The sequence below is a fragment of the Gymnoscopelus braueri genome (genome assembly GCF_963280865.1).
Source record: "Gymnoscopelus braueri genome assembly, chromosome: 24".
NCBI lineage: Eukaryota > Metazoa > Chordata > Actinopteri > Myctophiformes > Myctophidae > Gymnoscopelus > Gymnoscopelus braueri.
In genome coordinates this window covers 26,983,398-27,009,886 of record NC_137626.1, presented here as the reverse complement: position 1 = coordinate 27,009,886, position 26,489 = coordinate 26,983,398, and the positions used below count along the sequence as shown (strand labels likewise).

Below are 26,489 nucleotides of genomic sequence, written 5' to 3'. Positions count from 1 at the left end.
AAATATGTATCTCACTCTAAAATTGTGCTTGTGAAGCGCTTCTGTTAGGTGAAGTATGTAATGTTCAAAGACTACTATTTCCATTCGACCAAATGATGCATAGACCGTCACCATACTAAGACATTCACACAAGCAGCCAGTCTGTATAGTAGCTTCACAACTGACCACATTGTGATTTTTGTGGCTTAATGTGTTCACAAACTGCACTCATAGTAGCTTACTATCGATACATAGAATTTGGGCTGGAAGGCCACAAATATTTTTCAATGTGTCCAATCTATTCAATTCCCAAGCTACATACTGTACAGTACATGTACAACTTTACAGACTCCTCCAAAATGCGCTGTCATGTGCAGTGCAATCTTCAAAATAGACCAGAGTTATCTTATGGAATAAAACGCTGCTACTTTTATCATATTTATTTATTTTTAATTGTTTTGTTCCGGAGAACATCAGAATGTAAAGTTATTGTCCACCAGAGGAACTGTATTAGTGAAAGTTTCTATGCCGTAGAACCCTTCCATTACATGACTTCAATCCAATCAGAATATCTCACCTTGCTGAATACTGTCCGTTTGAAATCAACGCTGACTTCGGATGTTTCCTCCACAACCACTAGCTGTAGACAAGCTGTAAGGAACGTGCATTACAGTAAGTAATTCACATTTACAAAGTCACTTTCTCTTTCTCACAAAGTCACTTTCTTTTGCTCCTTCCCGAGTCATCTACTCTCTCTTCACGCACAGAGAGGCAGTGCTTTTAGCCTTGCCCGTGGTAAATCGAACTGTTCCACTCATGTCCACACTGGTGTTTTTCAGTGTGAGTTTGTGGACTGTCCCTTTGTTCTCGATGCGGACCCCTGGGCCCGACTGTAGGGCCTCCCCGTTCAGGGTCCAAATGGGGGCCTTGCTGATGTCCACGGACACTTTGCACTGGAAGCACGCCGCATCTGGTTCTGTCACTTCCACATCCTCAAGCTCTTGGACCATCAGAAGGGCTTGGGCTGTGAGGGGAAAACATGTATAATTTTAAGATAGACATGCTGGTAGTAAAGGCCAAATCAGTGTTCCAAATATAAAGAAATAATTAGCCCCAAAACCAAACGTTTTGTTTTTATTCTACTGATAAATTATTTAGAAATTGTATTTTGAAGCTGTAATGTTAATACATTGTTTACTGTACATTTATAATGTTTATAAACATAATAAAACATTACAGTAAAATAGAACTGTGATTAGATTCATGGAGTAGGCATATTTTACATCTACAAATGAAACTTGAAGAATATATGCGAGTTACAAATGTGTGTGTTCAAAACGATCCCAGATTGGGCCTTTAAATACATTGATCATGTATTTGTTCAGCAGCAGTGTTATATCACAGTATCAAACAAATCTGTATGATATATATATATATATATATATACTGACCTTCCACCAATAGCTTGGCTTTGGACTTGTGCTCGCCAACCTCGATGGTATACGTGCCCTCGTCCTCTACTGCCACCTGCTGAATCACCAGTTTGTGTGAGCAGCCGTCGGCGAGGATCTCCAGCCGGTCCGAGGAGACCAGTTCCTCCCCATCCTTGTACCAGGTGACGTCACAGCGAGCTGAGGACGCGGTGCACTCCATGATGACACGGTGCTTCTCAAGGGCCGTCCGGTCACGCAGGGGTTTCACAATGGACACCGGGCGCTCTTGGACACAAATAATGTAGAAAAGTAGATTTAGGTGAATTTAGGGTTTTTTATTAGTCTCATTAGGATATGGTTTCATTAAATAACCCTGTTGACACAGAAAAGTGTTGCGGTGGAAAGCCTGTTTACCTTCTATCTCAAGGTAGGCTGTGGATTCAACATCTTTGGCCACAAAGCGGATATCACCGGAGTCCTCAGCCTTGACGTTGCACATCAGAAGGAAGTGCTTGGTCCCTGGGGGAGAAAATCACAGTTTTGAAATTCTGCTAAATTACAAAAATGTATACACATTTGTATATTCGTAATCTTAATTACTTTTCTGTGCTCTGAAGTTTCTCCAAACAGAATCTGCCTTAACTAATTAATTCCCATAACCAGTAAACCACCTGGTGCCAGTGAACAACTGGAGTGGTTGCGTTCTCTACCTTCAGTGCGGATCTTAATGGTGCTGGTGGGCCGTATCTTGTGTCCATCCTTGTACCACTCCCCTGTCACATCCTCCAGGGACACCTCACACATGAAGACGGCATTGTGGTCTTCCTGCACGAACAGATCCTCCAGATGTTTGACAAGCTCCAATTGATGTTCTGTGAAACACACAATGGGATTCCATCAGGTGAACTGGGGGCCTGGGCGAGCTGTGTAAAACACACAGCCTCCCATGGAGGTATGTATGCTTGAAGAGTTCATAATTGGATGTCTCTGGATATATGGATGGATGATGCAGTCGATTCCAACTTTTTGTCAATGAATCTTAAGTATTATCCTGGTTTGTGCTGTGAATTACTTTAGAAGAGTTGGTACATTTTGTAACAAGTCTTTATTTTCCTACTACAAAAATAGAAACCACTAATCATTTTCTATAAGGAATTGTTCTTGGATGTCATCTCCTCCTTATAACCACTAGGTGGTGCTACAGTAAAACACAGTAAGTACAACTGAACTTTCAGTTACTTGTTTTTCAATCAACATGCAGCATAAAAGCTATAAGTAACATATAAGTAATACCATGAACATAATAGTGATGGGATAAATGTTAAGATATAAAATTGTCCCATACACAAATGTCCCATATAATACACAATGTTGGTGGTTTCACAAAGATATCTTTTTCTGTTAGATGTTAAATGAACAATATCCAATTAGTCAGACATCTGCAGATCTCTGTGAATTATAATATAATGCTTATGATGCATTAACAAACGTGTTACCACCGCGCTACGCCCACTCTGGTGCGTTGTCCTAACAAACTGCTCAACAAATAAAAAAGCAGAGAGTCGCACTTAGAAACCACTGAAGAACTGATCCCTGATGAAGGCTGGTTAGTCGAAACGTCTGCCATTGAGTCATATGGAGCAATAAAATAAAACATTTAGTTTCCGAGTGTGATCCTCCACTTTTTGATATGCTTATGCTGCATACCGTAAACCTCCAGGGAACAGGAAGTGCTCATCTCTCCCATGTCACATGTGTAGGTGCCGGAGTCGGACACGCTGCTCTCCAGGATCTGACAGAAGCGCTTTCGCCCCATGGAGTAGATTCTGCAGTTCTTCCCTGGTTTCATCTCCACTCCTGTCTATGTTCCCACAACAGAATGAACAGGTAGACATGCCGTAGGATTAATAGGATCTAAATACTTCAGTGTGGTTGGACAGTAGAGGAGAATCCTGGTGTAACAATACAATATACAGCATTGGCTAGAAAACAAACAAACAACTTTAAAAATGAGCCTACAGTAGGTCAGGTTATGAGAACTTCTTGTTTTGCATGATGAGCAGGGTGATAATGATGTAAAATAATGAAAATGGCTAATTGGTTTTGACATTCACCAGCTACTGTGGTCTGTAAAGAGGAAAGAAGCTTAATTTTGTTTCTACCTTGAGCCACTTGACCTCCAAGTGTGGCCTGGAGAACTCACACTCCAGGGTGGTCTGCGAACCCTCCTCCACACGCACGTCAGCCAGCTTTCTTAGGATCGTCACCGGTGTCTCTGTCGATCAGTCAATCAATCAATGACAGTCAAACATGGTTCTGTTATGCTGTTGGTCTCCACTGTGAATCAGGGTGACCTATTTGTTGATATTACTGGTATTTTTATTTTACTATTTTAGTAGTTTAGTGTATTTTTTTTTATTAAACAGTAATAACTCCATGGCTCTAAACAAGTTACCATAGATCGTTAACTTTTTTTAAATGACATTTTGGAACTCCGAAACTTAAAGTTCACTTTCTGAACCTTTGAAGCTGCACTGTAACTTGTAACAATGTAACTTTCCTCTTCTACCCCGGATTTTAACCTGGTTTCCTGCTCAAGTGCTGACATTTTTGCCATTGAGCTAATAGTCGGCCTGCTTGTTCAGGGGATACATTGAATCTTGATCATCAGGTCAAACTTTATGTCAGATCCTGTGTGTAGGTGAGACATGACCTTTGACATCCATCTAAATGTCTCAATAGAAGAGCAGGGAGACAAAATACAACCACCCCAATTGTATAAGTTATATTGTATTAACATACTCTACCATACAGTTTGGACACAATTACATTTTATTCATAAAAAGTTACATAGTGAGGCTTTAACTTTGGGATTATTTGGCACCTTTTTATATGAAAACTTTGTGTAATGCACTCGATACCACAAAGTTTAAAGGTAGCAGGTCTCTCATTTTACATGTGCTCTTCTTGTGGTTTCGTGCTCAAATGAATAAACCTGAAAGTAGAAACCTCTGCCGGTATGGTACCTTTAACGGTGAGTCTGGCGGTGGAGCGGACGCCCTCGCCGGAGAAGACGATGGTACCCGTGTCCTCCAGGGTGAGGTTGGGGAGGGTGAGACCGTGCGTGAGTCCGTTGACGCTCACTCGCCACTGGTTGTTGGGTTTGATCCGGATTCCGTCCTTCTGCCACACCCCCTCTACGTCAGCATGGGAGAGCTCCACCTCGAAGGATGCCGTCTCATGCTCAAACGTCTCCGTGTCGTGGAGGCCCTTGCGGATGGAGATATTACGAGCTGGGGGCAGAAAGAATGCAGAGAGAGAGATGAGCTACACATTTACATTTCAATAATGTAAATTAAACCTGGATTCTGAGGAGCAGACTCGTGACTGAAATGTCTGGTGAAAATTGAAGGACGTGACTTGGAAAATCAAATTCCATTTAATAGAGAGTCAGATTTAACACCCTTTAAATGTTGTCTCCTCAGTTCGGGGATTTAAATGTGGGTCTCCCACACAAGAATCTAAATGTCTACTGCTGAGCTAAGACGTAAAGCCTGCAGGGGAGAACACCCACAGTTGTTAGTTATGATGTATTAACTTAGTCTACCATACGGATTGGTTAAAATAATGTTTCATTTACACAGAAAAAGGTATGGATTGCAGCTTTAAGGGATTATTTAGATTTGTTGCATCTATAACTTTCATCAGATAAAGCCCCAGCAAAAGCCTGAGTTGCACAGTAATACACAGTAACAGTGTTGAGTCTGTTGTTGATTATGTTACAAAGGACAATCAGGGGACATTCAAGTATAGCCTCTACACAGCAGCTGCTTCTGACATGTGGCAAAAAGTACCCCACACCTAGGTCCATGATCCCTTTTAGTCCCAGCATCACTCAATACACTATTGTATAACAGCATCGCACCCTTTCACCAGCAAGCTTTAGATACTATTTTTAGTATCTGTTTGTGTCTCATGCTAAATAGTGAGTCCCAGCTACTGTATAATGGAAGAACTGGCTGGTCAGGAGGACAATAGTTGTCCACCTCAATGTAAAATTGGCAATAATGTCCAAAATGAAAAGAAAAAAATATGTGGTCTTAAGTAAAGTATACATGATGTGAACATGCACGGTACATCATTATCAGACTTAATTTTATCCTTCAACTTCTTGTTTATTCCCCAAAATGACTGGATACCGTTATACAGGTTTTGTATCAATTGTAGAAATATCAGACCTTAATTGTCGAACGTTTAAGCATGTAGTAATCATGTATACTTTACTTAAAACATTATCCAAATATTAAATTTTTTAACATTTTGGAAAAAATAGCCAATGTAACAGAGGTGCCTGCCCACTCTTCGTTGGTGCCCACCTATCCTGTTACGTACATGAGGAGCACTTGAACACAAACCACAAAATGCAGTGTAATGTATAAATGTGTCAGTGGGAAAAAAAAGACAAATGAACGTTTCAAAGTAAGAGTCCTTCTGTGATGCTGAAAGTGTTTTCAGACATCTAACATCTATTTCTCCTCTTTGTGCGACTGTACACGCTCGCTTACGTTCTACGTTGAGCTTGACTTGCGTGCGGTCGTGCAGGGTTTCACAGCGGTAGGTGCCCCTGTCGGACAGGGTCAGGTTGCAGATGCTCAGGGTGCGCTTGCAGCCGTCCTGCCCCAGCGCGTGTCGGGGTCCAGGCTGGATGACCACGCCTTGTCTCATCCACTGCACCTCGCCCGTCTCCAGGCTCACCTCGGTCTCCAGGGTGGCGTCGCCAAACTCCTCCGCCATGACGGCGTCCATCTTCTTGGTGAACATGACCTGAGCCTCTGATTCAGAACAGAGATGGGGTGGAGAAATGTAAATAATCACACATTTTAGTTTATTTTAGAAAACAAATATTGGCGTACATAACTTCTGATATCTCTTTATGGTAGAAGACTGAGACTGCTTGCATTTCCAAGCTTGTCTCAAGCCACTTCTCTTAGGTCACGACCTAAAGCAGAGAGTGTCTATAGGGGTGGAACTTCCGTCGTACGCATTTCCCCCGGAAACTATATTTTTCGACCAATCACAACACTCGTTTCATTCACGAAGAACGTAAACGGATTTGTAAAGCGTCAACGTCATTTCCTTGGGCGGTACTTCCGCGAAATTCCGGTACTTCCGTTTAGACACTCAACCAGCAAGGTCTTGCCCAGCGTGTATCCGACTGGATCAGATTTGGATTTGGGGTGTTAAAGACATTATTTGATTAATCAAACTTATATTGCTGAGATACTTCTTATGATCACAGAATGGATATCATTCCAATACTGTTTTTTGTTTTGTTTTGAACTAGTCAAAATCCAAATCTCAAAACAAGGGATTGTCCTTGTTTTGCAATGATAATGACTGTCTCGCTGTAAATCATCCCTTATATACGTTCTCTCTCACTCACCTTGCACTTTGAGGCTGGCCTTGCTCACTGTCCCCTCCGCCTCGGCTGTGATTTTGGAGTTGTCCACCAACTGACACTTCCTGATCACCAGCGTGTGGCACAGGCCATTCTGCGACACCTGGAAACGGTCGCAGAGGGAGATGGGCTCGTTGTCCATGAGCCACAGTAGCTGGACGTCGTCGGGGGAGACCACGCACTTGAAGGTAGCGTCCTCTCCCTCCAGAACGGTGGTGTTGTGGAGCTCTGTGAGGAACTCCACCACCCGAGGCACTGTGAGAAAACCAGGTGCACAGTAGGAAGGTGAACAGAAGGGTGGGAAACATTTTGGAAGAATAAAGGGAAGGATGGATCACGTTAAGATATGTATTGAGGCACATTTTCTGAGGTGCGTTGACCATGCAATCACAACATTCCTGGTTTGATTCAGGCTGTTTTTCTCCGCCAGAATACCCGTCTCTCTGTACAGTCTTGTAAGCTCTAAAAACATATTTTCTTTCATATACGAGTTTTGAAAATACACGGTTTTCAATTTTGTATCCTCCCATTTTATTTTATGTGCTTGAAACACATTTTATTGTATTATCTCCGCCAGGCTAAAGGTAATGGGGGGGAGATAATCTTTATTATGAAATTACACCGGTCAGTGCCTAGTGTCTTGTACACGCTGCAAGTAGGCCATCCGTTGTCCTAACCACCAAGTAAAAAGCATCGTCATCACTTTTCCCAGAAAGATGGAGGTAGGTACTGTAGGGCATGCCATCTGGTGGAGATGTATTCTCTACTGAGCACACCTTTTGTAGTTTTGTTTAATTTCATTTGATTTTAAAGTGCATCTCTTCACTTACACTCCACTCTCAATTTGGCCACGGTCCTGTCGTCTCTAGACTCGCAGGCATATTCCCCGGCGTCCTCCTTGGTCAGACGGTGGATGGTCAGACTCCTCTCCACTCCGTCCGCGCGGATAGTGAAGCGCCTGCTCGGCACCACCTCCACGCCGTTCCGCAGCCACTGTACGTCGGCCTTGGGCTTGCACACGTCGCAGCGGAGGGTCACCATTCCGTCGGCGTGGGCCATCGTGTCTTGAAGCGGCTTCACAAACTTGATCCTCATCTCTGTGACGTAAGTGATCGAAGCAGATGTTAATAGTCTACTGTACTGTGTTAAAAGATGAACATGACCTTGCTGCCCTGACGTCCTCAGGCTGGTTGTAAATGAATCTTACCTTTGACCAACAGGCTGAAGTGGATGCTGTCGGTGTTGACGTCGCAGGTGTACTCTCCAGCGTCGGAGCGCCTCAGCGGGTCGATGGTCAGCGTGCGTGTGTGGCCCACCATGCTCGTGTGGAAGCGCTCCCCCTCGACTTCCGTCCAGTCTCGGAGCCAGCGCACGTGGGCACTGTCCTTGGACACCGTTCCCGTCAAGGTGACGCTCTCCGCCTCATACCCGGTCACCACCACGTCCTCTTGCTTGTTCACAAAGGTGACTGGATGCTCTGTGACGAATAGGGAAAGAGAGAGTCCAATCACCATTTGGCTTAACCTTGTTATTAGAAACAAATTATTTAATTTCCAGTTTCTCTGAAGGGTTTAATTTCAAAATGCTCTATATGCATTCTAGGTAAAAAAATATATATACATATATTTCAATAACAATATTTCATTGTTCAATTGATCAAATCGACATTACATCCAAAAAATTATAGTCCCAGATTAAATCAAATCAGATTATATTACCGTCTGTAAGTAAAGGGTTCAGGATGGCCAGTAATTCCAGTAATATTCAATAGGACTTTTACTTTCGTACCGGGAACCGTATTTGAATGAAACTTTGTCTCCTCAACCCCAAGCTCAGTACCTTGAATCCTAACCATGCTCATCATCTTGTCATCCACTGCATCGCACACGTACTGGCCGGAGTCCGAGGAGTGGACGTTACAGATCATGATCCTTCTAAGAGTGCCGTGGCTTTCGATGGTGATACGAGAGTCGCTGGTCAGCAGTGTGTCGTTGCAGTACCACTGGACGGGAGCGTTGGCACGCGAAACCTCACAGGCCAAGATCAGATCTTCACCTGCCATCATCTCCTGGTATTCGGCGTCGTCTGAGTTACCCACGATGGCTACCGGGGGCTCTGGGAGATAAGAGAGTTTTTAGGACCGTATGCACATTATTTAGCCTAGTCCAATTTAATCAACACCGATCGATTGTTATTGTCATACACTTTCGTTGGTGCTGCCCTGCTTTAAGACGCTATATACAGTAATAAAATAAAATACATATGTATCATACATCTATCTGCACACACCCCCTGCAGTCTGTGTAAAAAACATTGTTAAAAAACCTCTCCCTCTCTCACTCTCTCTTTCTTTCTCAAGACTATGTCCATCAAAAACTAAAGTTTACATTAATCCATGATCCAAACATTAAACACTGTACAATGTGTTTCAGAACAAGTCTTAAGTCAAAGTATAAATAAATGTCTACTCTGTTTACAAGCCACAAGAAGATGTAAAATCACCACTGGCTGAATCAGTTTACCTTCTACGGTAACGTGGAAGGTGATGTTATCATCGCCAACGTCCAACAGGTACTCTCCCGAGTCTCCCAGTTCAGCGTTGAGGATGATCAGTGAGCGGAACGTCCCTTCCTCCTCCTCGCAGAACCTCTCGTCATCCTCAACACGTTGGCCATCTTTGTACCATTTAGTTCTGGCGGTGTTGGCCCTGGACAGCTCACATTCCAATTCAATATCGGCAGAAACCAGCACCTTCAGGTCTGTTTTCAGGTCTGCCTTCCCAACGATCTTCACCGGAGGCTCTGATGATACAAAAGTGGAAAATGTTAAATCATTACATGATGATCTAGAATATCTAATGGATAACTGTCATGAATTATGTTAACTGTAATGTTAATATCATTAGACCACAACTGATTGAACCTTTTTATTACGGTGTGGCCGAGAGAGGCTAGCAGTCTGCGTGCGTGCGTGCGTGCGTGCGTGCGTGCGTGCGTGCGTGCGTGCGTGTGTGTGTGTGTGTGTGTGTGTGTGTGTTAAAAAAAAAAAAAAAAAAAAAATTCTATTTCAGCATGCACATTTTCCAGGAAAGAACGGCTGTAATTTCTATAAGCTCAAAATCCTCATCGATGATGTTATTGGTACAGTAATCAAGTTTCCAGTCCAACAGTGAGGCAAAGAGTGAGCAGACGGAAATTGTGCCATTTTATTATGAGCATTAGTGAGGACCAATTATACGAAGATAAGGTAAAAAATGGGTGAAGGGCTTCTTTAAACTACGGTTGCAACACTATTAATTGTAGCACCAATTATAACTTATAGCAAATAACTTAAGCTGAATTTAAAGAACGGCAAAAAGGAAAATCTTAATTAAATCTTAAACATTCCTACATCACACATTTCCTTACCTGAAACGTTGACTTGGAACTCGACCTTATCGTCGGCAGCATCGCAGGTGTATTTCCCAGAATCCCCGGCTGTGGTAGAGTGGATGGTCAGCCGACGGATGAGTCCGTCCTCCGTCATGGTCACATTGCTGCTCTCCTCCACCTGTCTTCCATCCACCCACCATGTCACCTCTGCATTGGGCCGGGACACCTCGATCTCCAACACCATGGGATCACCGGCCAAATGCACCATGTCATCTGACACAGTTTTGGGACGGGTAAGCGTCACGGGAAGATCTAAAACAAGGAAGGTGACAAAGTGCAGGATCTTATGGTCATAATAATAAACGAAAGATAGAAATCATTGTAAGAGTCACTGTCGATAGTACAGTATATAATATACTTCATAGGTCATAAACGAGGTATAACCTCGTTTATGACCTTTTGTTAGAAATAATGCACAATAGTAATGCAATGTACGGTACTTTTACCAATGAATTATCCAGGTGCACACAACTAGTACTCTGTCAAGCTTTATTTATATAGCACTTTTTACAGCATGGCTCTGAAAGAGGCTAGCCGTCTGTCTGTAAGGCGAGTGTACAGTATTTACCCACTTAAGCCCATAAGCCTTATGTACTTCATCGTATGACGAATAGCAAAAGTGACCGATCTACAAGCTCACAATCCGTAGCTTCACGATGCGTTGTGAGCTTGTAGATCTGCTATTTTCTGAAATGTTTTTTTTTTTTTTAAGATTTCTTTTTGGACTTTTATGCCTTAATTTGATAGGACAGTAGGCTGACAGGAAATGGGGGGAGAGAGATGAGTGAAATGCAGCAAACTCCTTCGGGAACGGGACTTTTACCCACGACACGCTGTCAGGCTACATTGAGCCTAGGTGCCTGGACCGCGACGCCAACGGTCCAGGACTGTTTTTTTTTTTTAAATGACATTCAATTTTGAAAACATTTTAAAATGTGTCCAAAACATGTCTTATTTTATTATTATTTTGGGGTGTAAAACAATCACTTTGCTCCTTTTAATTTGACAGTCTATCTTCAAATCCTGGTGGCTGGCGAGGAACGATCCATCAATCACACCCCAGGGTCCCTTACCTGAAATAGTCACAAGGAAGGCCACAGAGTCATCCTCGGTGTCACACACATACTCCCCAGTGTCGTCCGCCGTTGTCATGGGGATGACGAGCCGCCGTACGGCACCTTCCTCCTCCAGGATGAGACAGGAGCTCTCCTCCACTTCCAGGCCGTCCTTGTACCAGCGGACAGAGGCGTCTGGCTGGGAGATCTCGCAGCTGAGCTCCAGCCGCTCAGAAGCCGACTGGGTCAGCTCCACTTCAGACTCTTCAGGGGAGATGATTCGGATTGGAGGTTCTGATGCAGAAAGATGGGTGCGTAGAATTGTTATTAGTGTTTAGGAAAATAGAACGACTTTCATCTGTGTGTGTGTACTGTTCTCTCTCTGCTCTGGCTTATGAGCTGACAGGGCCACTCCATTACATAAAGTATAGACCAGAAAGGCACCTTACTTTCCTTATTATACTGCAACTATCGATTATTTGGTTATTCCATTGATTAGTTTTTCGATTAATCTAATAATTGGGAACTATGTATTTGTTTTATATCAACGAACTGACGCGGAAAAAAATCATATCTTTCATATGGACTAAATCAATTAGTCTGATTAACCACTTAAGCCCTGTTTTATACTTCGTCATGCAACTGTGTAATGCAATGCAATGTGTTGCACATTGCAGCACATTGTGAGCTTGAGCTGCAATTTTATTGGAAAATAAAAAAGAGAAAAAGATGAGATGCTTTCCCCAAAAATTATAATTGATTAGTTCGATTAGCTATTGCACCACCCCTATTATATTGTACTTTCTGAAACTCTTCATCCTACCTGTAATGGTAAGCTGGAAGAAGACAGAATCTCCATCTGTGTCACAGACATATTCTCCAGAGTCTTCTACAGTTGCACAGAGGACGGTCAGTCTCCTGTACGGCCCCTCGGACGTCACTCGGACTTTACCGTCGCTCTCCTCCAGCACTTGGCCGTCCTTGTACCAGTGGACCTTGCCGCTGGAACGAGAGAGCTCACACTGCAGGCTGATCTCCTCTGAAATGCAACGCTCCATGACCACGTCCTGCTTGGGCTCCACAATCATGACTGGAGGCTCTGCAATTGTATTTAAGAGGTACAAATATGCACATTCATGAGTTTGTTTTCTCTGCCATAATACAATTTGCATTCTATGCATGGAACATACTAAACAAATAGTGTTCAGCAAACTACTTAAAGAATTGAGCTATCGAGGCTACAGTACTAGTTACTGCCCAACACTGCAAATACGGTAGTTTATTATTATTATTGATAAACCAGGACAAAAGGAAGCACTAACACCCCCCCCCATCCCTCTCACCTCCCCTCTCCTGTCCTTTTGTTGCACTTTAACATGCTTGAACTGTTCCTACCTAAACTGCTGTATTAAGAAGATACTGTGAAGTTGTTTACTTAAAGTAATGTGGTACCTAATGAAAAAAATGCTGTTGGTGTATATAATATACCATGATCATATGCACGTGTACATACGCTGATGTTCTCTTTTAAAAAAGAAATTTGCACTCTTTCTTTAAATTTCATTGTCTGAAGGAAGCCGAACAAAAATAAGTGTTACTCTTATGTACCTGTACACAAAATGTAACAATAAAGAACAACCTTGAACCTTGAACTATGTAAGCTAAATGTGTCCATCATTTAGATATGTGTTGCTAGCTGATGTGTTTTAACAAATGACCTCTGATGTTGACAGTGAATGCCATGTCGTTGTTGCCAGCCTTGCAGGTGTAGATGCCAGCATCTGAGACGTCTGAAGAACGGATGATCAACCTCCTCATGGTGCCCTCTGCCTGCAGGGTGATGTTGTCACTGGGCTGGATCTCACAGCCGTCCTTATACCTGTGGAACGCCATAGTGAATAGGAAATTATAAACTTTTAACACAATATTTTATGTTTCGACTTCTAGGTAAATGTATTAATCAATTATGAGATTTGGTTAGTTCAGAACTTCAGTTGTGATGAGAATTTACTTAACTACTTTATTTTATATTTATTAGTCACTCCCCCCACACTCCACCCACAGCTGTATTAATTATGTTGGAGTTCACAAAAATGGTAATTAAACAGCTTTGGGAAAAGTGAAAAATGTTGCCAATGGTCCAATGCCTGTGTGCAAGTTCAGTACGTGTGTATGTGTTTGTCATACCACACAGTCGCAGCATCCTCTCTAGAGACCTGACAGTAGAGAACCACAGGGTCCAGCTCCATGGCACTCTTATGAAGGTCCTCTTCCGGAATGGGAGTGAACTCCACCACAGGTCCTGATGGGGGAAAGAAGGCGAGAGGGACAAACGTTGTGTAAGCAACTGGAGGTGAGGAATGATAGGGTGGTGGGGGGGACAACTTTGTCTCCTGAAAGTGTTAGAAAAGTGTTTGTGTTACATTTCGGGCACGCATGTTGTTGTCTTTGTGGCAAATCCCAGCCACCTGACACCTAAAAGTCCTAAAATGTAGGCTAACACACACACACACACACACACACACACACACACACACACACACACACTCACACTCACACTCACACTCTCTCACACACACACACACACACACACACACACACACACACACACACACACACACACACACACACACACACATTACTATATACTTGTGAGGATATCAACATTTTAGGATGTTGATTTAATTATAACCTTAAAGCCGAAAATAGCCGATCTACAAGCTTTCTGGCACAATTACAACCTTAACCCCTACACCTAACCTCTAAATGTCAATCCTAACCTGAATCTTTTACAAATTGTAAGCCTATCTCCCCAAATCAATTAACCATAAAAAAACATTTGTGTTGTGAGGACTCAAACTCTTCTCAAACTCTACTATACTTGTGGGGACATTTGGCTCTCACAAGTATAGAAATAAAAGTGTACACACACACACACACACACACACACACACACACACACACACACACACACACACACACACACACACACACAGAAGTGAGCTTCTGTTGCTAGTGACCATTTGTTAGTGGTAGTTTTTGACCATATGGCCAGTGCACTAAATGTCTGCACCACTTGGCACCCTGAATATTCCCTTAGTTGTTTTAAACTGGAACTCTGCAAAAACACACATTCATCATGACCACAAGGAATGTTGTGAGTAAAGAACACATTCAGAATAAACATACAACATACAGTTGCAATAGATGATCAAAGTGAGTAAATTAAATACAATTTAAATAACAAGCTGCAAGACAAGGAGGCAATTAGATAGAAACACAATGTTCATGCATTCAACAGTAAAAAACAACAACATCGACCCTGATAACAAGCGATTAACCAAAACCCCTGATTTATGTTTGGTTAAAACACTAGTCTGGTTAAGAACACGACGAGTCTTCAGCTTTATCACCTTTGACCTCGACCTGAAACGTAGCGAAATCGTCGGCCGTTACACACGTGTACACGCCCGAGTGAGACCAAACAGCTGATTGGATAATCAGTGTCCTTCTATGCCCTTCCTCCAGCAGGTCTACGCCTGGATGGTTGAAGACCTGCTCGCTGTCTTTGTACCAGTACACCTGGCCGCACGGGTCTGTGAGATAGCACTGGAGAGCTATGGGTTCACCCTCCTCTGCGGATTTGGTCCGTTCATCCTCTGGGATCTCGTAGAACTTGACCGGAGCCGCTATGAGCGTTTGGAGTTGGTTAGTGTGGCAGATGAGAGTTTAGATGAGAGTTTAGAAATGGCATTTTCAATGTACAGCTCATTTTGAAATTGGACTCGAGGTCGAAATGGACTTTAAACAAGTTTAACCACTTTAGCCCAGGCGTCTCTATTTTGGGCATGCCATTGTAGGTGAAGATTTGACTTAAAAAACATGCTTTATTAAAACTATTGCAAAAAAAGTAATAAAGAAAAGAAAACAAGAACTTTAAAACAAATAGCCAAAACAGCAGATCTACAAGCTCATAACATGCCACAATGTGACGCGTTTTGACCTTGTAGATCAGACATTTTCGTTATTCGTAGTATGACAAATTATACAGGGCTTAAGTGGTTAAGCGATCATCTAAATATTTGAAGAGTACAAACCTATTATTTTACTAATTTCATTAAGTCCAAAATAAATTAAGTCTACTGCATCTGTGGCATTTTGCAATGACGATTTTAAATTGACATTGTCATTATGGTGGGTTGTAGGATGGTTGTGATAGCATGATGTTCAGTATAGGATGTGGGTTATTCATAATATAACCCCCCCCCCCCACACACACACACACACACACACACACACACACACACACACACACACACACACACACACACACACACACACACACACACATACCTGCAACTTCCACTTTGAATTCGATGACATCACTTGTACTTTCACAGGTATACAGTCCCGAGTGTGACGCCTCAGCTGAATGGATCACAATCCTCCTCATGTTCCCCTCTGACTGGACGTTGAGTCCGTTGGCTATCTGGAGCTCCTCCCCGTCTTTGCACCAGCGCACTATGGCGGTGGGGTGGGAGACTTCACAGTAGAGGACGATGGGCTCGCCCAGGTCCACCTTTTTGTTGCCGTCCTGCTCTGACAGCGGGCTGAACTTCACCTCAGCAGCTTGGTAGGAAACAGAGGAAGAGCTGAAATTAACAACTCATTGTACCTGCTAATACAGTGGTTCTCAACCTTTTCTGGATCAGGGGCCCACTTGAAAATCTGGAAAGTGTTCGTGGCCCACCCGCAGCCTTTTGGCGGTCAGATGGGTGGGACGTGTGCATTTTCAGAGCATGTTTATTTTAATGGTCAGTCAATCGATTGTGTTGCAGCTTGGAACAATGAAACTATACTAGCACAATGAACACACATTTTTCAAGGTTTTAATGAAAAAATACCCTTTTCTTTTTACATTATATTTTTTATATTAATGTTATATCATCATTATAATCTTAATTATTTGCGGGCCAACGTGCAATATCCTCACGGCCCACCAGTGGGCCCCGGCCCAAAGGTTGAGACTCGCTGTACTAACACAATATATACACAGTATTGCCGCTAAAAATACTTTTTGAGATAACTAGAAGGTTAATTCAATAGAGTAAGGTCATTAAGTGTTTCACTTAACAATCAATTTGCCTCTTCACATACCATACCATGTAATAGTAATTAATTAAATAAACTGTGTTTACACCTACGTTGAACCTTGAGGACGGCTGAATCCCGGACGCCGTTGGCTATAAACGTGACCTCGGCTGCGTTGTCTGTGGTGCAAGTGTCGCGGATAGACAAGGAATGCAGCGTCTGGCAGTGCTTGACGCAGTACCGCCCGCCGTTCTGCAGCTGCGTGCTGTTCAGGAACCATGTTCCGGCCATAGAGGCCGAGAGTTCAATGGAGAAACGGGCGTCTTCTCCCTCTGTGACCTCACAGCCTTGGAGTTGGCTGCGGATCTTGGGCCCAGGTGCTAATGAATGAGAGTATGAACAAGAAAGATCTAAGTAATAAAGAAGAGACAATGGTTTGTGTTCTGACGAATAGGTTAGAGTGTGGATTGGAAAATAAACAATACGAGGCACCTGGTCTCTCCATGAACCATTCAAGTCTGTTTACACAGTGTAAGAGAATTTTCATTTAGCATCAGCATAGTGATCCACCCGTGATTTGTGGACACTTATGTTGAACAGTAAACATGCCTCTAAATAACGCAATCAGCCATGCTGTCCCAAACTCATAGATGCAAAAAAGAGAAGTTCTGCTTCATGGAAATGGATCCATTAAATTGAGATATCTTGTGTGCAAGTGAACGTTTTGGCCTCAGGGTGGTGCTAGAGGAAAGGTCATGGGGTCACCGTCGTTAACCCTCTTTGGGACCAAGGTGTTGCATGGACCTACCGACAGACTGATATTTCCATCTAAAAACCCACATTCTTGTTTGACTCACCCAGATGGACAACCTTGGGGAACTCCACGTGACCACTTCGCCCATACTTGTTGATGCAGCACACTCTGAAGCGGAAGTTCCCCTCACACGGCACGCTGTCACCGGTCACCTCTGTTGAGGTGGCGGTCTCTGATGTGAAGCACTTCTGCCACTCCTGGGAGCCCACCTCCTGCCTCTCCACCACGAAGATGGAGCGCGTGGTGGTCTGGGTGGCCGGGGCAGGTACCCAGGTGAGGAGGGCACCGTTGGGACCGTCTATGTCCATTTTGATCCCCACAGGGCAGGTAGGGGGACTGTGTCTTGCAGCTGGTGAGAAAATAAATTGTGGAAGGATAGGGAAAAGAAGGAATAATGTGAGCAAAGTGGTCAGATGAACTATCCTTTAACTGAGAGATTACAGGGGGAAAAAAGGTGCTGAAGAAAGAAGAAAAAATCGGACCAATAAACTGGAGGAGAGGAGGTAACATTTTTATAACTTAATGAAAATCTGTTCATCTGTTCTCGAGTTATTTTGTTCACAGAAACACAAACAAAAAAGACCAATGTATAGACATTTCATTTACTGCTAACATTGCCTGTGATTGTAGAGATTAAACCGCGTAATCCCTATTGGTCATACAACAACTAGACTCGAAGTCATGACTCTTTTAGCACGTAAACGAACATAAACAAAGTTGTTTCAGACAATATAGAACATCACCAAACCCAGTACTGTTTATTTTTTTAATAAAAATGTCAACTTCCTGTTGATTTCGCTAATTGTATTAGGAAGAAAACCCGGGCTGGATCCGCGTATCTGGATCTTCAAATAGTAAAATGAACAGGTAGTTGACCTGTCTTGCCCTTTTAACATGACCAAAATTGGGACATCAGGTTGAAAGTGTTAATATCTCTGGTTCCTATTTCTTACCTTTCACTTTAAGCCGCGAGGACGTCTTTGACCTTCCTGCCACAAAAGTGACGACCCCCGTGTCATGATGGGCCACGTTGACAAACACCAGGATGTGGGTTTTCCCAAAGGACTTCAGGATCGTCTGGTGCGACTCGTGAAGCGGCAAACCGTCTTTGTACCAGTTGATCTCCATGTCGTCATGTTCCACCTCAACACAGAAAGCAGCGTTCTCCCCCTCCATAACCTCCAGCTTGCGGGGAAGTTTGCGAACAATGGTACCTAGAATATAATACAATACAGTTGTCTAGTAACTTCATACTCCATTTTAACCATCATTGAAAACTACCGTATTTTGGTTCTGGTGACTGATATTGTCCCTCAAATAAGTGAGGGGCTGTGTTTTTTTCAATTCCTTTTTTTCATTTATTATTTTACCCCAAAAATTATAAAAAATAAATGAAAAACATAATTGAAAAAGCACGGCCCCCTCACACAGTACTCATTATGCAGAACGGCCTATTTCACTATCGTATTATTGGATATATTAGTAGTGCATTAATTTGTTCATCACTTTAATGTTGCAGCTGCTTAATTAATTTGTTCATCACTTTAATGTTGCAGCTGCTTAAAGTGTGGCTGATTTTAATTAGTTTATGTGCTGCTTGGCAGCTTAAACTATAATAATACATAATGTATATGTTTAAATTAGTATTTGTAACTAAATCTGCAAAGTAGCTAAAGCTATCAAATCATTAATAAATAATACGTAGTTGTAAAAAATACAATTTGCCTCTGAGGTGCTGTGGAGTATAAGAATAAAGTATAAAATAATGCAAATAAAGGTAAAAGTACCAAAAATTATACTTTAAGACAGTACTTGAGTAAAGGTAGTTAGTTACTCCCCAGTTGCATGGAATATCAAAATATAGGCGTAATCATGTACATGCCACCAATTGCAGCTGGCAATAGGGCATAGCAGTGGCGGCCATTTTCTGGTTCCACAAAAAAAAAGCATGCATTTTCCCATAGAGATTTCCAAAAATATTTCTATCAATTATTTTAAGCCTAGAATCAAGCCATCCATGTTCCTGGTGAATCATGACCATAAAACATTTGATTCTGTGAAGGAAAAAAAAGAAAACCGCGAAACAAAGGGTAATTATTAAATATAGTATATCATATAATTAAATATTAAAACTTTTTTTACAAAGAATAAAATGTTTTATGGTCATGATTCACCAGGAGCCTGGATGGCTTGATTCTAGGCTTAAAATCATTTATGAAAATATTTTTGGAAATCTCTATGGGAAAAATGCATGGACTATTTTTGAGTGGAACCAGAAAATGGCCGCCACTGCTAGCCCTATAGTAAATGTCTCAGTGGCAATATCGGTTTGTCGAAATGAGATAGTGCTTCTAACAATACAGTTTGACCTCAGCATACCTTTCACAGCCAGCTCTGCAATACTCTTTCCACCATCCGGCATCTCACACAGGTATACCCCGTCGTCGTCTGCCCCGACGTCGTGGATTGTGAGTCTGCGTTTGCCCCCCTTCTGCTCCATCGCGTATTTACTGCTGGGCATCAACCTCTGGTCCTCCAGATACCAGGAGATGGGCATGGAGTCCTCAGGCACCTCGCACTCCAGTATGGCTGCATCTCTCTCCCTCACCTCCATGTCTTTTAGAGGACGCCTGAACCGCACCGCTGGGCCTGGAGACCAGAGACTAAAGTTAAGTGGCAATAACTTTTAAGTGTGCTAACTAAGCAGGCCATGTACATACTAGAGTTGATGTTTAATATGACTTCTGTATGTTTGTGCTTGGCCGGGGTGATTTTTTTTTTTCTCACGTAATGTAGGCCAGCTAGGGTTTGGCTTGTGCTGAGGCTAAAACAAATTCAACAATTTTGTTTTTATAAAAACTGCCCATTTTCCACTGTCAGATCACCATTACTCTCCATTTACAGACATAGCTTTTCTAGAAAATATGAAATATCTTGAAAAAGACAAACAAAAAGAGAATGATTAACAACAAACGAAAATGATAGTCTAGCCTAAGCCTTACAGGCAGCCTGTGCTTTCTAGCTGCCATACCATAGCCCATGATTCAGGTACTAAAAATATACAGAGACACGCGTGCTTGTGTAGAGTGAAGGGTCACAATTGGGAGGCAAGAGGCGTTGACGATACAAGGAGAATTGGAATAGTTGTTGACTATGCCTGTCTGCTTTACTTCATTGATACAGGAGTGGGGAGCTAACTTAATATTGGCAATAAGATTGATGCTTGAATATCTAAATGTGCAGCAACTAAAATAATAATGTGATATATTTTGAATAATACTATACGTTCTCATTGTGGAAATGAAACCCTGGATCTTTGACCTTTGGCCCTCCATTGTGAGTCTCGAATACTACACATCAACGCTACATTTCCTCTAACCACTTAACCACCAAAAATGTCAACATTATTTTTGAAAAAAGACGATCTACAAGCTCACAACTAAATTTGCCGCATTTGTTTTTTGTTTTCACCTGATGACATGCCAGGGTTAAAGTGGTTAAGCTGGACTCGAGCTCTATAATTAAAGATCAAAATGTGAGACAAACCTAATACAGCTGATGCTGCCAGTTGGCAAAGTGTTTTCTATGAAAGAGCTATGTGACCCTAGACTTATCCCTTCCATTATGATGGGATTAGGAGAAAATGATTAGCAGTTAGAAACATGACGTCTGTGGGCCATTTCTACTGTCCATACAGAGCGATTGATGACAGATGCAGCTTGGGACTTAAAGGACCATAGCAGTCTCATTTTGATTTACTGTATAGCCATTAGCAGAGATTGCCCCGGTCTTCAAAATATGTTGTGTACATTCAGTAAGTGTATGCAGTCAGTGTATACTTTAGTAGCATACTGTACATTATTAAATGTCATTCACTGCCATTCATGTTGAGACTTTAAAGTTAGGTATAGGTCAATCAGATTGAAATTCATCCTTTTGAAAGTCACTATGCCATATATTTTATCTGAAATTACTGTATTTCTCTAATACAGCTGTTGGGCTGACTTTTAATATGACTGGAAATATAGTTCCTTTCAATTGCTGCATTTTTACCTTGAATTTTTAATTCTTGAAATAAAATAAGTGTTCAATGGCTCTATATTCTGATAGTACTCATTGCTATAGAGTGTTTGTTCAGTAACAAGAGTCTCCATGTATCTCCAGCTCTTTATTAAACAGAACATGCATTTTCAGGTTGTGATAGCAATTTTATCTAATAAGGAGAGAGAACTCACACAGGATACAGATTAAACAACCGCAATTGGAAGTGACATGGGACTGGGCCACTATAAAATTGAAGATGATAAATGGGTAATCTCTCCTGATTGGCAGAAATTGGCAACCCACCTGAAAATGTATTTTCTGTTTATTCAAGAGCTGGAGAGACAGGGAGATCCCTGTTACTGAACAAACACGCTATAGCAGGGGTCTTCAACAGGAGGTCCGGGATCTCTAGGGGGCCCTCAGTTACTTCAGGGGGGGCTGCCAAATCTTTGTGAGATAGGAACTATTATTATCTTTTTACATTAACCACTTGAACCCTAGCATCCCTATTCTGGGGGAACATTCCCCAAAAATAGCCGATCTCCAAGCACACAAGGCATTGTGAGCTTGTTGATCGGCTATTTTCAGCAAAGAGGTTTGGCATAAAGGGAAAAAGAGCAGACCAACTACAGAGCCAAAGGTCAAGTGTATACTAAGAATTGAGAATACATAAAGTGTAATGAAATCTATGAAAAAGTTTAATTTGTAACATCATTTTATACAAAATGTAGTGGGGGTCCCTGCTTCATCTCTCTCGGCTAAGGGGTCCTTGGCCTGAAAAACGTTGAATCTTTTAACAAAAAACGTACCCTACCTTTAAGTAAGAAAAGATAATACAATAGAATTACATGGGAACATGTCAGTTAATGACTATGATCAACTAAAACTCTGTCATTGATTTAATCACATGTCATTACTCATTGCCTGTGTTTTTTTTCCTGTCTTTAATGTCTTTTTAATGTCTCTATAAAATAGGATTTTGCCAGTGACAGTTACATTCATCAACCAACAACGTAAGATACCTCACACCTTTTTTTAAAGATATAGAATCCTCACCACCAGTCATGTAGGTTGCAGCTAAACTGTTTTTAAATAATAAAAATTTGCTCATAATGTAATCTTTAAGTACAGAGTAGTTGCCACTTTTGAAAAGATTGGAAATCTTTTTTTGTGATCAAAACTGTTTGTTAATAAAAATGATACTAACTAAAATTATGAGATTATGAAAATCTATGGTTTTCTAAAAAAGAAGGCGAGGCCTACCTTTGACAGACAGGTGAACAGCGCTGAGAGTGTTTCCCAGGGCGTTTGATGCTGCACAGACATAAAGCCCTGTGTCTTGCACCTTGCTGTACAGAACCTTCAGCGTGTAATAACCCTCTCTGTCCTCAAATATGAGGTGACGTCTCCCGGGATCTAGAGGCACTCCATCTTTCTTCCAGATGATCTCGGGTTTTGGCTTCCCGGTCACACAGCAGCGGAACTTTGCATGTTTGCCCTCTGCCACCGCAAATTTTTTAACTTGGGCCGAGTTGACGGGCGGCTCCTCCGAGTACCTTGTTAAACTGTGCCTCCCTCCCCTATGTTTCGGTGACATCAGGCCGCTAGGTAGACCATTTGAAGTCCTCTTGCTGTCCTCCCGCTCTGGAACGGGCTCCACCAATAGAACGGCGCCGGCTAGCGCCTCGCCATGGCAGTTGACAGCCTTGCAGGTGTAGACGCCTTTGTCGGGCATGCGTGTGCGGAAGATCTTGAGCTGGACCCAGCCCCCCTCTTGTTTGCCGACGCTGAAGTGGGTGCTCTCGAATATGTCGTTCAGCTTCTTGCCGTCTTTTTCCCAGTCGACCTCGGGCAGGGGCGTACCCCAGAGTTTGCACGAGAAGGCGGCATCCTCTCCCCGATCCACTCGCAAGGACAGAGGCTTGATTAGGAATCGAGGCTTATCGGCCGACGGCAGGTCTTCCTCCCGTTGAGGCTGCCGTCTCTCACCTACGTCGCCATTACATTTCCCCGATTCTCCATTCTGATGTTCGCGAAGTATACCATTCAAGGTTTCACCATTTTGGTTCAAAGGTGCATTCTGGTGCACTTCAGCATGGCCGTTAACTTGTCCTCCGAGTTCTCCATTTTCGTCTGTCGGCTGCTTCACGCCGTTGACCCCTGTATGCCTTTGTTCCCCTTCCTCACTCGGGGCTTCCCCTTCCACTTTTAGGGTGGCTGCGGCATAGGTTTCTCCTATGCTATTTCTAGCCTTGCAGGTGTACTGGCCGGCGTCCTCCGGGGTCACTCCGGCGATGGTCAGCAAGTAAGCCTTTCCGTCCTCTGAGAGTCTGTAGCGTCCTTCAGTCGAAATCTGAACGTTCTTGCGCTCCCAGATCACATCTGGACGTGGGTCACCACCTATCTGGCACTTCAGAGTGACAGTCTCACTCCACTGTGCCACCACAGGACGTGGATAGCCCAATACACGCGGGGCACCCCCAAAGATGTCCATGACGCTGGCCTTTTCGAGCTCTTTCTAGTTTTTGAAGGATGAAAAAAGCTTTATCTGGAATCTCCTCTGAAAGTCCCAGTTGTCTTGGGTAGATATAGCAAGAGAAAAAAGAAAAAGAAAGTTTACTTATGTTGCCATACAAATTTAACGTTTATAGATAATTCACACATGTAAACAAAGTCATCATTTCAGAATCTCAAGTTTTGAAACGGAGAACATAAGCTATTGGCTCAACTATTGTTCTAATAATCTCCTTTTCCATGAATGCGTTGTCCTCTGTCTGTTTATGTCTCCTCAAGTTTACAGTAGTCTTAGCCAGCTGGCATCGCGGTCACATGACAAAGTGTCTAATTTGGGAAAGAGAGCAGACAATCTATTCCAAAATGACTCCCATCAAGGTATTTGGATCGCAGGGGGTGAACTGAATGACACAGTTTCCAAGTTATTCAAATGTCTTAAAATGCCAGTCACCGCAGCTAATGTTAAGTGAACACACAGAGCTCTGAGCATCCAGTCTATGTTGACAAGTCTTCAACAGCTGGTGCTGTTACTCATTGAAGAGTGTATTTATACAGCAGTGTGTCCAGGAAAAGACACGGCATGTGTCACAATCTCAGCGCGACATCACACCTGCAGTCAGTAAAACCTAATTGCTATGGAACACTGTACTACTATTGTTCAACCACATGGATGCTAGAGTCCCGATTCTGGGTATACAGTAGCATGATATGCAAACATTCTGCAAAAATAGGCGAACATTTGGTGGAAATGGCAGATCTACCGGCACCGTCTGGCGCATGCTACTACAGTAGCTACTGTATCCTCCCTGATGGCTGTCCTGATGTTGATAGGATTTAGAACTTGAGTGGGATCTAGGGGGTCCAGAGCAAAATGAGGAACAGTTGAAAGACTTAAAGGACCACTTCACCCATTTTCAACCCATCTCACACATACACAGCACCATTTCTGTGTACTCACTCTGTGTCTCAGGGGAGGGCTGTGTTCAGTTCAGTTTTATTCATGTGAGCAATGCTTCTATTTCAGCATGCTGTAGGCTGTAGTTTCTATTAGTTTCGAATCCCCATCGAGGATGTCATTGGTAGCCAGTCTGAAATGTCCACAGCCTACCAATGAGACACAGACTAAGAAAAGAAGATGGAAATTGGCAATTCAAAAAGGGACGAGTCTACAAGCTCACAGCGTGTCTTAATACAACACGTTGGGGGAATTGCGAAAAGTTGACAATTGTTCTCTTATGGGAGTCCCTGGCACAAAATATTTTCAAATGGAGGTCTGTGGTCAAATATCAATTTGGGGGTTCTTGACATGAAATAGTTTGAACGACTGACTTAGAAGATAAATCAAGCCTTGAAGTTCCTATCCCGTTATTTCCATAGGTTTAAGTTTCAGACATTTGTGTAACCAATATGTCAACAATATGTGTATTTTGTTGTTCGATATGATTCAGTTATAGGCATGTTTTCATAAGGTTTGTAGTACAGTAGTTTTTAACTATGCACTTCATCAATGTGGGTTTAGCTTTGCTTTAGGAGCTGTTTGTTTGATGTAGCCAATGGTAATGACACACCAGCATTTCACAGAAGATGCATAGGCCAGGAAACTATTTAATCAAGCCCCTGATGGATTCCAATCTTGATGGATTCCAAACTTAACTTAAGTATTTTCATGTGTTTATTTGGGACAGTGATATTTAGAATGTAAACAAACCCATAGGGTAGAAAACATTGACTAGCTACAGCTGGTAGCACAATTACCACAATTTTGCAAGCTGCTCATATTTCCCACATCCTCTATTTATACCTAAATAGACCCTCTAATTATAGTAGATCCACATTACTAACCAATAGTCAAATATCTTTGCATTATTGATATCAAGGTATTTGGTCAAAAGCATTGTGATATTTGATTTTACAATCATGTCTAGTGAATATACTTTGGAAATTGTTGTTAATTGAATTCATAGGCTGAGCTTACCAGTGAATCGTCTGTGTCCTGTTTAGAACATTACATTGACAGTATGGTGCTACAGACTCTGCTGAAGATCAACAAGTTCAAGTAGATTTATGATGCCCGTCTGCTTAGTTGAATTTCCGTTAGTGACCTTTGCCCCTTGTGTGAAGTGATTCTCAGAACTACTCAAAATGGAGAGCATCCGCCGCCTGTGTCGTACCGTACCAAGACTCTTAACTCCTGTGTCCTTCCTGAAGAATTTCGCTGCGGTGGGTTCACGTCATCCAGTCCTGTATATTGTCTCTGTTACATAGTATGACAGGACTCAATCAGTCAATATCAAAGTTACAAAATAAAACTTAAAAACCTCCATTCACAACTTCGAGCCAAAGCTTTGGTTCCTCCTCAGTTCGTCTTGGTCGTGTCCCCTTTGGTTTTAGCATTGGTTAGTGATGGTAGAGAGTCACCGGGAAATGGACCACGTTCATTTATTCTGAATGCTTGATATTTGTGTCAGTTAGTCCAGTGGTGGCCTGGCACGACAGGGAGAGTGAGAGAGAGAGAGAAAGAGGCAGAGAAAGAGAGAGAGAATTGGGTTTGGAGGCGGGCTGAAGAGGGCAGTGGGGGGTATTAAACGCTTTCTCAGCTGCTGCCACTGCAAGCCACCCCCTAAAAATAGCACCAGCTTCGATGACAGTGAGTCAGATAAAGTTAGGCAC

General features: G+C 42.5%; 1 protein-coding gene across 3 annotated transcripts; it reads right to left on the bottom strand.

Moving 5' to 3' along the window:
- Positions 1-265: 265 nt before the first annotated feature.
- On the bottom strand, positions 266-26,300 carry obsl1a (obscurin like cytoskeletal adaptor 1a). 3 transcript variants are annotated; one of them, XM_080422851.1, is made up of 25 exons: positions 25,795-26,300; positions 22,569-23,882; positions 19,641-19,910; positions 18,215-18,475; positions 17,305-17,610; positions 16,561-16,827; positions 15,710-15,985; positions 13,544-13,658; positions 13,075-13,235; positions 12,180-12,455; positions 11,375-11,650; positions 10,278-10,553; positions 9,393-9,671; positions 8,710-8,985; positions 8,078-8,347; positions 7,701-7,967; positions 6,856-7,125; positions 5,978-6,244; positions 4,439-4,705; positions 3,575-3,687; positions 3,120-3,273; positions 2,123-2,284; positions 1,827-1,931; positions 1,431-1,697; positions 266-1,003 (listed from the first exon to the last, which is right to left on the bottom strand). In XM_080422851.1, the coding sequence occupies exons 2-25, from the start codon at positions 23,797-23,799 to the stop codon at positions 726-728; spliced, it is 6,690 nt and encodes a 2,229-aa protein (XP_080278977.1). In that variant the 5' UTR covers positions 23,800-23,882; positions 25,795-26,300; the 3' UTR covers positions 266-725. The 3 variants fall into 3 exon arrangements, with proteins under 3 accessions (XP_080278977.1, XP_080278978.1, XP_080278979.1); XM_080422852.1 differs by having other exon boundaries at positions 25,996-26,300; XM_080422853.1 differs by lacking the exon at positions 25,795-26,300 and adding an exon at positions 24,778-24,888.
- Positions 26,301-26,489: the final 189 nt, after the last annotated feature.

Bases quoted from the DNA above. Each gene is read 5' to 3' on its own strand.
- obsl1a (XM_080422851.1), bottom strand. From the start codon at position 23,799: ATGGACATCTTTGGGGGTGCCCCGCGTGTATTGGGCTATCCACGTCCT. The intron at 15,986-16,560 runs GTAGGTGTAAAC...TTTCCTACCAAG, and splicing joins AGCCGTCCTCAAGGTTCAAC to CTGCTGAGGTGAAGTTCAGC. The intron at 10,554-11,374 runs GTAAGGGACCCT...TCCTTGTTTTAG, and splicing joins CTTCCTTGTGACTATTTCAG to ATCTTCCCGTGACGCTTACC.